General features: G+C 37.1%; 1 protein-coding gene across 5 annotated transcripts in view; it reads right to left on the reverse strand.

Annotated features, from left to right (window-relative positions):
• Positions 1-14,230, reverse strand: part of LOC136842054 (ankyrin repeat and BTB/POZ domain-containing protein 2) — a 503,426-nt gene that overhangs the window by 24,062 nt on the left and 465,134 nt on the right. For all 5 annotated transcript variants that reach the window (XM_067109545.1, XM_067109520.1, XM_067109574.1 and 2 more), the window contains 2 exons: positions 7,491-7,752; positions 1,899-3,137 (listed from right to left, as the gene is read on the reverse strand). In XM_067109545.1, the coding sequence (XP_066965646.1) occupies positions 1,899-3,137; positions 7,491-7,752 (1,501 nt within the window). The remainder of the gene's footprint in view (positions 1-1,898; positions 3,138-7,490; positions 7,753-14,230) is intronic.

Consider the following 14,230-nt stretch of genomic DNA (forward strand, 5'->3'; position numbering starts at 1 on the left):
TAATCCATTTTCTCCATTTCAGCACCATCTTATCGCACAACGTTCAAGCTATCTTGCATGGAACCCAAGTTTAAAATGTCAGCGTATAGTACGTCACGAAAGGCAGAGGTCTAAAACGACTAAGAGCATACGTCGCAAAAATTCTAAGATTATCTGAAATACATTTTCAACAGACAGCCGCCTTCTAAAACTACGCTAAACGTATCTACACTATAAGGAACTGAAACAAGGTTAAACCTACGTAAAAAAAAAAAAAAAAAAAAAAAAAAAGTCAGAGATATAAGCATAAGCAGTACTCAAAAGGCTGCCTTATATGGCGAAGGCTCCGGCCCTCGGCGTTCTTACGGGAACATATAAAGAATTGTTATTCAAATACGGACACGAACGGGAAGAGAGAAAATGGAGCTCACTGGAAGACGAGTGTCTTGAAAGAATAAGCGTTGTCTTTGAAAAAAATAAAAAAAAAAATAAATAGAAGAATGTTATACAAGGATGGAAGAAGAATGTCTGGGAAGACTTCCGCGATTTGGTCAGATTCTTGACTTGGTTTTCTATGATTTTCTTTCGGCAAGATTTTTCTAACAGAAACAAAAAACCTTGAAATGCTTAATTTGCAATAAATGGAAAACTATCAAAACCATTACACACTACTCATAAGCGATAAGCAACAAACATCATTATCGAATTACCCATATATTATCTATTACAACAATAAATGATAAATTCACATATAAATATATATATGTGTGTGTGTGTATATATATATATATATATATATATATATATATATATATATATATATATATATATATATATATATATATATATATATATATATACTCGTATATACACATACATATACACTGTACACGAAAAACAACAATATTACACACGAAGATGAGGATGTGAAATGCCACACAACAGTCACTTTCTAATAACCCATCACTATGCACACCACAATTCTTTACTTCAACATTTCTATATAATTTACTATAACGTTACAGCATTTCAAAATATATTGCGTCCTTTCCAGTTCTTAGGTTATGAATGGTAATGGAACACTTTATTTTTGTTTCCTTACTGGAAACACCTTGAAAGACAATTAAAAAATCTACGAATAAAAAGAAGTGCATCCTGTACTGAATACTAATCAATTCACGAAATATCTCTTTACAAACAAGTGAAAAACCAAAGTGCCGAGAGAGAGAGAGAGAGAGAGAGAGAGAGAGAGAGAGAGAGAGAGAGAGAGAGAGAGAGAGAGAGAGCCCATTGCATAAAAACAAATCCCAATGCAGGAAGTAATAAAGAAATAGGTAGTTTCCTCTCGAGTTGAAAACAAGTGTGCAAACGAGAATCAAAAGATTATAAATTCGTAACGTGAATAACAGAAAAATACTTGCAATTTATAACCGTAGTAAGGAACACACACACACACACACACCCCGCATGCACACAGGAAGGTGCTGGTAAAGTACGAAGATGAATACTTTTATACAATAACGACACAATCATAAAACGTATATATATGTAGGGCTGAAAAAAGAACAGTAAGTTATTCTCCGGTGAACTGCAGTGCGAACGTCGGCATATTATAACAGAAATTTTACGAGATCTCCCTAAGGTAAAAATACTGGGAAAAAAAAACCATTAACATTGTTTTTGCTGCTAAGCTCATAGTGGCTGATGATTCAAAACTTGCTAATGATTGACATTAATTCTGAATCAACTTTCAACACAAAAAGGAGATACCTTCATGTAAATGTAATATGTAAATCTGATAAGTGGAAAAAAAATGAAACAATATTAAAGGAGCGTCAAAAGTAGTTTACAGGTCAGTTGAAATTTAGTTGACATTTTAAAAAAGTTGTATTTAAAAGGAACAACAATCCGACTCTTACTTGTATGACGCGCAGTTCATCCACGGACAGATGGTGCGGGAAGGAGAGGATGTTGCGCCTCTTCGATTTGAGCTTGGTGGGCGGTCTCTTGCGATTCATCATGTTATCCCCGTCGGAGGAACTCTTGCTGAGGGAACCGCAGTCCGTGCTCTCCGGGGTGAGTTGCCCTGCCGGCCTCCCGAGGTGCTCCAGATGGGCACTTAGGTGGCCATTGAGGTGATGCTTATTCAGCTCATTGTAGGTATCAACATCGTCCGGTAAAACAGTCAGCGCCATCTTGCTAGTGACTTCCGCCAGCTTCTTGAGGTCACAGCCATCGACCAAAACCTCTGGGTCACCCTCGTCCTTCTCTGCCGGGTATTCACGGTACTTATCGTCCATTGCATCGTCTAGTCCTGGACTACCGTTGTTATTGCTCCCGGAAGTATAACTTATGTCTTTCTTCTGTTCCAGTGCGTCTATGACCTTCTCAGGAGGGTCATGGGATACCCGATGCCCGTGGGAAGGAGAGGACTGAAGGTGGAGGGCCGTCAAGGAGAGGGGCGAATACGTAGATGTCGGAGGACCATTTACAGGGTACTTCTCCGGTGTCAGCGGGTAGCCCCCTTCCCACACGGCATTGCTGTTACTACTGTTACTGCTGCTATTCCCTTGAGATGCCGCCGGGGTGTCCCTTTCCGGGTACTGCTGTACAAAATGGCTTCCCACACCTGCTGGGCTGAGCCTCGGCACACCTACGCCTCCTGCAGGAGAGCCCTCCAGCTTGACGATGTCTGGTTTGCCGAAATCGTGCTGTGATCGGGGATCGGACATTTTGACAGGGGGACTGGCCATTCGCTGGGGTTCCTGCAGCTTGACAGGTGGGGACGTCACCCTGTGTGGGGACGCAACCCGCTCTCGTAAGCCTCCCCCTCCCCCACCACCCCCCGGCGAGCTCATCATGCCGAGGGCGACGCCGGGAGACTGCTGTCTCTGGGCAGGCACTACCTCACGACTCTGGGCCTTGTAGACAGGAGTGCTGGCACCATTCTTGCAAGGGTAGTCCTGAGGCTTCGTGGGATAGTCTTGGTTCTTGCTAGAATAGTCTTGAAGTTTACTTGGATAGTCTTGCGGTTTACTCGGGTAGTCCTGAGGTTTGTGCTGGTAGTAGTCATGTCTTGGGTAGTCCCTCTGGGCCAGACTCAAAGGCGCGACCACCAAACGTTCTCGGGAACCAGCTCGTCCCTCTCGACCGCGGCCCTGCGGAGGAAAACACAGAAAATGTATGAATACATTTATGCATTTACAATATAACAAAAGAACTGTTTAATGACGGCATATCATGATCAGTAGACACTGGACTATTGATAAATTTGTATCTTGCGATCCCAACACAAAGAAATGAACAAGCATGGATGAGCAGCAAGAGGTAATGCAGATTCAAACTGAAAAAGAAAAACACAAGCAAAAATAATGTCTATAAGCATAAATAAGAATGAGTCAAGTTCTATGAAAGAGGTCCAGAAGCCTATCAATCATTCAAGTTTTGAAATACAAGCGAAATTACATTTTTAAGAAGCTTGTAGTGAAACTTTCTCATTAGTTGCTCAGCTTTTTTAACAAGGTCGAAGAAAAACACCAGTCCTCTAAAATGAGACGGATTCCAGTCTACAATGAAACGATTTTCTCTAAAAATGAACCTCTCTGTTTTCTAATCCGAAGTTCGAATACGTTCTGCCCATTTTAAAACCCTGTCACAATCTCGGAAATGCTTAAATCCTAAAATTTGGAAATACTCTCCTTCACTCTACAAAAATTGAGTGAAATAGCATGACTATGATGAACTTTTCTATAGTTTTACTATTACCATTCACATCATTGGAAAAGTATTAACCGTGACTTCATCTAAGAGAAAAAAAATCAACTGCACTGAAAACCAAAGTTGTTTCATTTTCCAATATACAGCACCATGCACACAAACATACAAGAGAACTATTCCTCTACGTTCAATATTTGAACTATTCCTGTTAAGTTCAATATTCAACTGCTAGTTAAATTACTGCATCAGCAGTTCCATATAATTACAAATAAAGATCATACGATTCCCTGTACATATATTTATACATCGTCCATGATTTGCATACACATTAAGCAATTATAGTAATTAATTATATTCATTACTTTTACTCTGATGAAACTAATGCAGCAATAATGGCATGGCATAAGAGTGAAATCAATGGTAAAAATCCGAAGTGTTCTGAAACATCGCCGTTTTAAGATAAATAGGTTTATAAAAAAAAAAGGTAATTCATAAACACAGGACAAGAAGAGTATCCTTGAGTATTTGAGTGAAAAATTGTCTAAGAAATCCCAAAACACAAAACAAGGTAATGTGACAAAAGAAAGATTGTTGTGGTATCCAAACTCCATACAGCAGTGTCAGTGATAACGTCGACCAGTTATACCATGTGTTGCCTAATATCAGTCAGGTCATTCAAACAATAAGAATGAATCACTACTTATGCGGGAAGACGAAAAATTATCGCTGGTTTCGGCACCAGGGGAAGACTTTTTTTGGGGAAAATTAAACCTTTGCACCCGTTCATACCATATACCCCTCTCTTTATTATGTACGGACACAATATGCTAAACTTATACTGGATTCATGAACAATAAAGAAAATGTGCGGAGAAAAAAAATCCACAGCTATGTATGAGTACAAATATATTTAAAAATATATCTATACACAGAGCTTTCGGGAATCTATTCTATTCCTTTTTTCAATTGAAAATGGGAATCGAATAGATTCCCGTAAGCTCTCTGCATAGATTTATTTTTAATAAATATGTTTGTACCCATACGTAACTGCGGATTTGTTTCTCCATTTCAAGACTCATGTCACTCATGAGTATTTTTAGTAATGATGGTAATCAATGACATATTGGTTTGTTGATGGAAAGCAGCGGCACTAGCTATCAATCAGAAGATGACTGGAGTGATGACACCCTGACCCCCATAAGGGAGAAAAAATTGTTCCTCTGCTTGTAAGGGTAATGAGGAATGACTGTAAGAGACTGAATCCTTTAGTAGTCTCGGAACAATCATTGGAAACCATTGTTCTCTACTACAAAAAGTTTCAGGAAAGAATACAGAAAGGAAAACAGTTCGTGGATATTCTGAGAAGTGTTGAAGTCACGTTCCTTCGCTTCGTAGCAAAATTATTATTATTATTATTAGTATTATTATTCAAAATATCATCAGCTTGCAAAGGAAATTAATGTGAGACGAGCAAATCCTAATCATAAGAAAAACAGACAAAAGTTTCGTATGCATCAAAACTAAAATAAGTCAGAAAGACTGTCACCAAACGAAAGGTGAATGACATTTCAAAGTCCCAATGCAGCCTCTCCCAAACTTAAAAGCGTCTCCGTCAATAACAAAGCCTGGAGAAGAATTTTTGGTACTATGTAACATGAGATGGTTTCCTGATCAATGCGTATGACTTCTTTAGCTCTTCACAGAGAAAAGGGTTAGAATACTTCGTGGAACGAGTCTTGAAAAGGGATGAATGCTTAGCGGAGGATGTACACAAGTCGAGTAAGGACAGTAAAGATGAAAGTGACTATGGAAAACTGGATAATGACACTGACAGGTTAAGACGATGATGATAACTAGATCCACTTGAAAAGCCATAGCACGTGATAAAAAAATACTGGCCTCCGCTTTCTCGGGAGATAGATGGTGAATGATGATGAGTAAAATGTGAATACTTTTTATTTACATTATTGTTCATATATTTCACGTGAAAAGTTATGTATAATGTCATCTTGCATGTAAAGCGTGCGTATAAAATCTTTTCGAATACAGAATATCACACTTTATTAAACACACGAAAACGCCAAAAGCAAAGCTACGTAATTCTTTTCTCAACCTCGGAAAAGAAGTAGGCCTACTGGACGTTCAAGGTTTCTGCATAAGTGACGTGCGACCTATAATTACAGAGGTTCAGAACGAGCTGAAACGTTGTGGGAGGAGATGGAAGCCAAATTGCTGCCTCCAAGCATTTTTACCCTCCAAGTCCTTATTAACCAAGGATGTGCGATAACCTTTACCACTCGAAAGCTCAAGTTACCCCTTCTTAACAGCAACAGCAACTAATGACTTCTGCTATTTCACACAGCAAAAGACAGTCAACTTCACTGCAATGTCTGCGCTTTTCTGACATTGGTTGAAAGATGAATGTTTCCTAGGATGCTCATATGCAGTGAAGGACTGTTGATCATTTGGCTTATAAATCTATCAATAAAACAGACTGTCAGAGTGCAAGGCGTAACCTGTCAATTTATGAGATCTTTCCTTAAAAAAAAAAAAAAAAAAAAAAAAAAAAATATTGCGCCAGATTCTTAAAATATCCCTTATCCTCACGACTACAACATGGTATAATGTAAGAGCTTCTACGAATCAAAATTATTTGCTCATTTATTTAAAAATCAGACTTTAAAACAAAAATCATCGCTGCATAAAAAGAAAATCAGATTCACGGTTGCGACTTGAGTTTCTTTAGAACAATTAGCAAACTATCCTGACGAAGTAGGGTACTTGCCCGAGAGGAATCATTTCAAAGCCAAATGGAAAACAGCAAAGAAAAGAAAACAGAATAAACAATGGGGTGCATTTAAATTATAATGCATAATGAAACCATTATCAACCATGACAGAAATATACGAATATAACTGTATGACGATAGGTGAATAGCAAAGAGTTCTAACAAAAACATTTCTTCATATTTTCTACGTCTGAGACTCTTTCTTAGAAAGAAATTCTCGCTACGTTTCCTTATCAAATTAAAAGCAAAGAAAGACTGCTTCAGAGAGAGAGAGAGAGAGAGAGAGAGAGAGAGAGAGAGAGAGAGAGAGAGAGAGTACAATACAGTGAAAATAAGATATTTATATTGCTACGATCTCAACATAATTAAATGAGCAAAACATAACACTATATAGCTGAATGTTGTTTAGTGATTACAAACAGTGAATGGTGACGAGGAGTATACATGTTTGGAAAGGCCTAGGCAGACGGCACCGAAAGATAACAGGAAATATGAAAAACTAACAAAAGAATAGACCTTAATGAATGAAAAATGGGCTGTCTGGGAAAGCTTCATACTAATAATGATGGCAAGTAAAAGCGAGAGTAGAAAAAGATTAATGATACTCGAAGAAATATAATCTTAAAAGGAACGAAAACAAGGTAAAGTCTATATAGTTTGAGTGACTCAATACGTAAAGCAATTCATGGTAAACACTAAAATAACTTCTCAAATGACTTATCACTGGATATATACTAAGACACTTGAAAAATAAGATATATAAAGATATGTCGCTAAGCAAGGGACTTCATCACTAAATCTGGCTGGCATGTAAGCCACCGAGTAATTCCATCGCAATCAACTTATTACAGTATCTAATGCTTCCTCCCTTTCGATCTGTCATTAAAGTGTGACGATTCTCATAGCGACTATCAAACAAGCCATAAATCAAAAGAGACAAGGGAATACCGGATAAAGAAGATGAGAGAGAGAGAGAGAAAAAAAAAATGCAAATGGCGACATATTACCTGTGGTTGATCGCGCGTCGGCTGAGATTTGAGGGCGGGGGTGGACCCCCCACCCACGTCCCGAACAGGTGTTTTGCTCAACTGCTGTTGCTGCTGCTGTTGTTGCTGCTGCTGCTGTTGCTGTGTGTAAGGAGCGAGATCTCTGCTGCCTGTCGTGGTGCTGGTCTGGGGGGACTGCTGTTGCTGTTGTTGCTGCTGCTGTTGCGTCCGCAGCATCACACCACTCGACTCCCCGCCACTCACTCGATGCCCATCGCCAGGCCTGTGGGCAGAGAGAGAGAGAAAGGAGGGATTCAGAACACTTGGTCACAGCTTTGTCGAAGCAAGATTATAAATAAGCAAGCAAACAATCTGAATCGCACTGTAATGGACTAGGGATGTTAAGGTTAGATATTTTTCGCAAAACTTCGTTATTGTTGTTGTATTTTTCTTACTGATCATAAACGTTATCGATAAAGGAAAAGATGCCCTGCAACTTTGCAGTGTTACAAAATATCAAAACTATAACCAAGAAGTCATTCAAACTCACTGTCTACTAAGTCATGAACTACCAGGAATTAAACATCTAGCCATTCTTTTTGCACACAACAATCAGTTTTAGATAGAGAAAATCCTGAATAGATTTAAGAATAGCATATTTTATAGATAACGACATTTGCTGATTTTTTTTTATTTGTCCGACATGACATATCACCTAACGGTTAATTTCCTGAGAACAGTTTCATTGATTGTTGCATATGACCTAAAATTACGTTACTGAAGACAGCGCTCTTCTGCCGCTATGTAACTTCAGTTATCCTTATGGTCAATGAAGCCACCTGCGGCAATAACCATTACTCTGGTGATTGATCAAATCTGTACATTTGTCACTTTAATGGATGCTGGTGGGTAAAATTATCCCTGATTACTATACAGTTCTGGCTGAGAACATCCCTTGTGCAGGACGCTCGTGGAAAAATGTCCCCAAATTACTGAAGGCTTCTCTGACTTACGAGAACTGGAAAGCGTTTCTCGGGGATACAGGATAATATTCTTATACTCAAAACTATGTAAAATTTCTCTCTAAAAAAGTAAATATATATATGTATATATACATACATATATATGTACATTTATGTATTTTATATATATATATATATATATATATATATATATATATATATATATATATACATACATACATACATACATACATACATACATACATACATATACACTGTATAGAAATATGATTTCCCTGAACCCATTCGAAAAATATCTCAGACACACTATAGTAGAAAAATCTGACTTACTAATATTGATGAGAAATTTTTTTTTTCGATTTCATGCTACAAACAATTTCGGATCAAATATTTTTCTTTTCTTTCCACCATAAACACTAATTTTGTCACTTCCGTCTCAATTACTGTGGCGCACTTTGCGACCTAATCTAGCCTTAATGCCACCCTCTATACAGTTAGTGTCCCCATAAATCGGCCCCTTTGCGAGAAAAAGAACAACAGGGGTTGAAATGTCATTTTTTCCCCGTGTCATAACAAAGCCATTACTCACTGTAAACCATCTGTTTATTTCCCCATCCATCAGTATTACTGCTGTATCGGTTTCACAGACGTCATATATGTGCTTTCATTGCCACTAGTTCTGTTACTCACTTTCCCACAGCATTATTATGTCTCCTGTGACGCTGCGTTCTTTTTCAGTCATAAACGGAATGTCATTATTAAGATCCTTGAGATTCTAAGACAGATGTTTTCGGATTATAATGTGATTTGTTGGTTATAAACAACTCTGCAACATGATTTACTCGATCTTTTCGACTGGGAGGACAAAATACATCCATGGATCTAAAAACTACAAGATGTAGCTTAGAATCGCTTCAGAAAGAATGAGCAAATCAAATAATGAATACAAAAACAAAAATTAAAAAGCACTATGCATATAACCATAAACACAAAAGGGAGTTGCATTTAATGTAAAATTTACTTGATTAAATACATTATCATAAGCAGGTGCTCCTAATTTCCCTAAGCATAACCAAATAAAGAAAAGAGATAATTACAATGCTGAATATACAATCAGTGTTCTTTCTGAGTAATGTTAACCGCTGATACAAAATTACGTCAGTACGAAACACATTTTGCTACTGGAAAATGGAATGTTGTCCCGAAAGCAGAATTACTTTCTGGAACCTTTTTCCAAATATGGTTTTATTTTGGGAAATATAACTGAAGTAAATGTTTTTCAAAATAATTCCTTTCCAAGTAAACATAATATCAACGTATTTCTAATTAGAGTTAAGTGAAAATATATTTCAAAATACAGCATAACTTTTATATATTATTCAAGATAGAGCATAATCACAGGAAACATTTTCCTTATACTGCACCACTTGAAATAATGCCATTTCAACAGTATTCCCTAAATCAAACCTCTAAGTACAATGACATTGGTGATTCTTCTGAATACCGTGTTACACTTTGTAAAGGTATACTGAAACGCAAAATAAATATACATATATATATATATATATATATATATATATATATATATCATCAAAACTTTTATTTGTAGCATCAAGAGCTGCAAACAACATCAAACAATGACAGAACAGATGCTGTAAACAAATAAAAGATTCCTTTTGGGAAATTATATTTCTATGGGACCACGTGAACAAAATTTACACTTTGAAACAACAGCAGCAAAAATATGTTGAATAAAACATAACACCAAAATGAAATAAAAACTAAGAAACAAAGAACAACTTTGATCATTATAATTTTAAAGGAAGCGCAAGATGCATCAAATCGGGATGACAGCAAGAGACGGAAATAAAAAAAATAGTAGAAAAAAAAAAAGATGAAAAAATCATAATAACAGGCGTAACCGTTGTCACGAGAAAAACTGATGGTAATTAAGGAGAAACAATTTCCCCGATGACGGGCATATAATGCGATAATAGAGTACATGATTCATTTCGCCTCTCGTCCTCTGAGAAAAACCCCCCAGGAGGAGGAGGAGGAGGAGGAGGAGGAGGAGGAGGAGGAGGAGGAGGAGGAGGAGGAGGAGGAGGAGAGAGAGAGAGAGAGAGAGAGAGAGAGAGAGAGAGAGAGGTGAGTACTGAAGGAGAATGGAGGGAAAGAGAGGAGGAAAAGAGTAAATGAAAAATGAGAGTAGAAGGAACAGATGGGATGAAGAAACTATGAAGGAAAAAATCAGAGGTATGAAAGAAAGAGAAAAGTGAGGAATAAAAGTGAAAGGAGGAAAAAAGTGAAAAGGTTTAGGAAAGAAACACGACCTGAAAGAGAACGGGACGATTGAAGGGAGGAGTAAATGAGAAAGGAAAGGGAGACAGCAGGGTAAAAGGAAGGGATATAATTCAAGAGAGAAAGACAAAGGAAGGCAGGGCGTGAGGAGTAATAAATGACAACTAAAGGAGAGAAGTGAGAAGGAACATATAAAATACGAAGGAAATACGTAAGAAGTAACTGAGAAGGAAAGAAGTAGGAAAAAAGGAAAGGAGAGGAATAAGGAACAAAGAAAAGGGCAAAAGAAGGGAGTAAAATAAGAACGATGGAAGTGGGCGGTGGGAAGGGAGATAAAAATGGGAAAAAAGGTGGGGGTAGGGGAGGAAGTGTCTTGAAACATTAGTAGATAACGTTGCGAATGAATAAGAGGTGAAAGAAGGTAACAATGAATTAGTAGAAATAGAAGCATCTCAGTAATTACGAGAAAACACACACGCTACACAAGTAAAGGTAAGACCAGAGAAGAATAGTAAACGATAGTTAATACGTTGCGAACAATATAAATTAAAAGATGGCAGGAAACAGACAAAATCGTGTTTGTGTTCGTAAAAAATTTTTATTTTTTAAAAAGATTAACTGATATTTCAACTTTCAGAGAACAGAAAAAAATCATGACTATCTCAGAGAGAGAGAGAGAGAGAGAGAGAGAGAGAGAGAGAGAGAGAGAGAGAGAGAGAGAGAGAGAGAGAGAGAACGATTAAACATCAAAGCTGTATTAATACAAAGCGAATTATACCATAGTTTCTTTTGGCGAAAAATATAACAAAATGAGCCCGTGAGGACGAGTCATGCTGAACCACGATGTGTGTGCGAGAGTGAAAATGGAAGTCGGAAAAAAAAAAAAAAAAAAAAAAAAACTCAGAACCAAATAGGAAGTGTGTGAGTTTTAGAGGAAGAAACCCCAGGAAATAACGGCGAAGCGAAAGTACCAACAGATAATAATTAGCATTGCGGATGAACCGCTACTGTCACGTCATGCCTGCCTTTTTGTTGTTGCCACGACTGACGAGCCTGCTCTTGTCTCTTTCCTCAGTGGTCTCCAGTGGGCAACAGCCCTCTCCCCTTCCCCCGCCCCTTCCCAATTTAAAAACCAAATAAAAAAGTAACAATATTCCATATTCATCCTCTGCCGAATCTCTCGCTGTCAGATCAACGCAAGTTGTTTTTTGTCATGTTACTGCAATCGTTCAACTCAAATACTAAATGTTACACATGATAAGAACACGCTATTCCTACCTTGCTCCAAGATCCTTAAACATTAGGCTATATTCTCAACGAATTCTAGTTTTAACATTAATGAGGGACTTGCAAACAGATGGTCCATATCTCCAGTGGGAAAGTGAATGCGTGCATTGTGAGATGGAGAGACCTAAATTCAAGAGTGAATACTTTCGGTGTGATTGTTAATACCTACAAAGTTATGAGTGAATACCAGGAATTTATCTCCACTGTGATTGTAACAAGTGTGAGTCTAAAGCTTTCAAATGGAGAGCGACCACCTCTAGTATGATAGCAAATGCATGATTTTAATAGCGATAAATACCGCAAAACTAAAAATTCTCCCGATTGAAGTAAATAATCTCAGTGAGGAAAAAAAAATATATCCAAAATTTCAAGTGAATGTCTAATTTGAGAACAAATACTCCTTACTGACGAAGGAACACTGTTTGAAAATGAATGCCTCTTTTATGAGAGTGTAAATATATTTTATTTAAGAGTGAATGTCCCAAAGCAAGCGTGTGAAATGACGAAGTGGAGGCACTACATGACGCGTTAGCGGATGTGTGATAAGGAGCCTTGGGGCATAACTGGAGTAAAAAATGAGAAGTGCAAACGAGTGTGATGCATGGCTGTTTATAACAGGATGTTGAGAGAGAGAGAGAGAGAGAGAGAGAGAGAGAGAGAGAGAGAGAGAGAGAGAGGAGGAATTCTACTTGATTTAAAATATAGCAGAAATGTAAATTTGTTCCTTTTCCATATATTTTTATCAGTTTCTTTTGAAGTATGATGACTAGTACAGGCAAATTCCGGTTAGAAGGTTTAATTACGAAATTAGAGCAACGTGAAACAACTGAGCACGGGACAAAAAAATCGACTTTTTCTTCAAAAAATTGACTTTTTCTTCAAAAAATTGACTTTTTCTTCAAAGCTGTGATACCCGTTTTGATCACCACTTTACCATCCACAGTATTAGCTACTTGCACGTCTCAAGAAACCACAAAAGTAACAGAAGCCTCTCCTCATGCTTTGATTTTAGATGTGCTAATCTTCCCTCTAAATGAGTTGTGAAACTGGTTCTATCTTGATCGAGGTTTAAACTGCGCTCGCCCTTCTGCGTTCATCAGAACCCCCAAATCTGAACGTGCCGGAGATGTACTTCTGATTATAAGCGTTTTTCCACGATGATCATAAGGAATTTTATTTCTAATACTTTCCCTCGACAAATGCTAACTTACGAGCGTGGATTTATTAAACATTTAGCACCAAAATGCTTAATATAAACACGGATATCCTTGCTGCATTGATTCTCCGAATAAAATTGAAAGCCAAATTAAAATCTACCAAAAATATGAACCCTAACAATTTTACTAAAAGAGGAATAAGATGGACAGCTTCCAAGACGAACAACCTGAACTTAATATATGAAATACACAATATTTAAGAATTAGTTATGAAGAGAAAACTTTTCATCACATACTATGTACTCCTCAATCAAGATATATAAATTAGCAATTTATAACTGTAAGATTTATCTTTGCTATATGAATATTTTTAGGGAAATTGAACGCATTTCAGCCTAATGATGTATTATCGTCCTTCTACAAAGAAGAATAAATGGATGAACATTATTATTTGATATATATTATACATTTTCGCAAGTAACTATTACAGTAATTTCTAACCGCAGACATCAAGTGCTAAAAAAGACTCAGAGAAGTTTTACAAAAATGCACACGTGTCTACTAACTAAACCTAGTAATCTCATAAAAGCTGAAACTCTCTTGAATAACTGAGAAAGTGCATAACACTTTACGGATACTTTAAACTACAAAAGCCATACTCCTGATGAATTCAAACTTTTTTTTTTTTTTAGTTAATGTCTGTACTGTGCGCCACTAAGCTGTAACGAAAACAAAACGGAACATCTAGGATTCTAGATGCATGGTATATTATGAGCTCAAGATGAAATTAGGTGAGAAACTACCGCAGACTTGTATTTTACAATTCACAAACTTGCAGCACGTGTGCAAACATGTAGCACGTATGCACAAATGTATATGTGAACTTATTTCCACTTGTTTTTCCTACATTTACAATAACAGTCATAGCATAAGAAACAAAAGAAAATTAAAAAGCATTAATGAAAATAGAATTAGGACTAGAAAATGAAAAAAAGGAGGCACAGGAAAATTTTAAGATTTCATTCGCCCATTT

Source organism: Macrobrachium rosenbergii, chromosome 1 (assembly GCF_040412425.1).
Source record: "Macrobrachium rosenbergii isolate ZJJX-2024 chromosome 1, ASM4041242v1, whole genome shotgun sequence".
Lineage (NCBI taxonomy): Eukaryota > Metazoa > Arthropoda > Malacostraca > Decapoda > Palaemonidae > Macrobrachium > Macrobrachium rosenbergii.